The 1,319-nt window shown below is 46.9% G+C and overlaps 1 protein-coding gene across 1 annotated transcript in view; it reads right to left on the reverse strand.

Moving 5' to 3' along the window:
• The window catches only part of LOC104471651 (SLIT-ROBO Rho GTPase-activating protein 3-like), a gene marked incomplete at its 5' end in the record, with an annotated part of 29,784 nt that extends 28,781 nt beyond the window's left edge, over positions 1-1,003 (reverse strand). The window contains 1 exon segment of the mRNA XM_010087051.1: positions 811-1,003. Coding sequence (XP_010085353.1) covers positions 811-1,003 — 193 coding nt within the window.
• Positions 1,004-1,319: the final 316 nt, after the last annotated feature.

Raw genomic sequence — 1,319 nt, forward strand, 5'->3', positions numbered from 1 at the left:
ACGGCCGACAACCAGCCAGCATCACGGCACAAGCTACGTACTATATAACCCCACCAGAAAACACAGTTGCCTCAGACTTAAATTCTGCCTCGAGTTTGGGGTTTTTTTTCCAGATCTTTTTCGTTTTAGGCAAGCTTGAAAATATGGCTAAACTGAAAAGATGCTGCTTTTGAAAACTTGCACATACTCACACATTCACGGATTTTACAATTTTCATCATCACTTTGAGTTTCACACAATTCCAGCATCCAGTTCATACTTCCTATTTCAAAGCGTTGTTTCAAAATATTTCCACTAAGGATTTGCCCAGCTTCAACACTGGACGGGTGTGTACACAGAAAACATACACACTTCACTTTAAAGAACCACAATAAATTACATTTCCAGAAACTGCCTCCAAGTCCGAGCCTGTAAGCGGCTCTGCGTGCAATGTGAAGCACTCTGACATCGAGGGATTGGAATACATACGGAAGCCAGGGTTTATAAAGTGAGCCTGCTGCTATTTACACAACCCAATCAGTGCCTGAACTCAAGCTTCTTAAAAAAATCAAGGGGCTTGACTCCTTCCTAGTCCCTGACTAATTTTTTTATTGTACTGCTCAAAGTAGTACACAGTAAGTCTAATTTGGGCAGCACAGGTCAGTAACTCTGCAGTAAAAGTCTTGGAAAAAGACATTCCTGGTTCTTTTTGCCAGTCCTGCACAAGGTCACCACTGATGCTCTTTCAGCCTGTGCAGCTGCAAACAAACATCGAGAGTTGGCCAGAGCCCATCATCCTGTACCCCTCTGCCCCTGGGAACGCCCGCTTACTTGAACTGGTGCTCTCTGGAGCTGCGGATCTTGGAGGAGAAGCGTTCAGCCAGTTTCTCCAGGCTCCGGGAGTACTCCAGCTCGATCTCAGCCTTCCTGCGGAAGAACTCCTGCAGGTCCTGCAGCAGCTGCAGGCGCGACTCCGACTGCTGCTCCAGGCATTTGAACTGCTCCACCAGCTGAGTTCGGATTTCTGCATGCACACAGGAGGGGAGAAGCAGAAAACACAACGTCAGCCACTGACCCTGGCCAGGAGGGTGTCTTTGCTTGTCCCACAGCAGATCTCCCAGGCGCTGCTAGAGCAGGCACCCTCGCGAGACACAGGGTTAACTCAAGGCTTGCTAAAGCCAACAGATTTTTTTTCCAAGTGAGAGCTGAAGAATTTCATTCACTCGTCTCCTATTAAAACCTTGTTCTTTGTCAAAATAAACAGCTGCTTAAGTACACAGAGACCAGCCCCCAGAGCTTTTCAATCGCTTTTTTGAAACCAGAACATGAAACTTCAGTTT

This window comes from Pterocles gutturalis, unplaced genomic scaffold, assembly GCF_000699245.1.
Source record: "Pterocles gutturalis isolate BGI_N339 unplaced genomic scaffold, ASM69924v1 scaffold40721, whole genome shotgun sequence".
NCBI lineage: Eukaryota > Metazoa > Chordata > Aves > Pterocliformes > Pteroclidae > Pterocles > Pterocles gutturalis.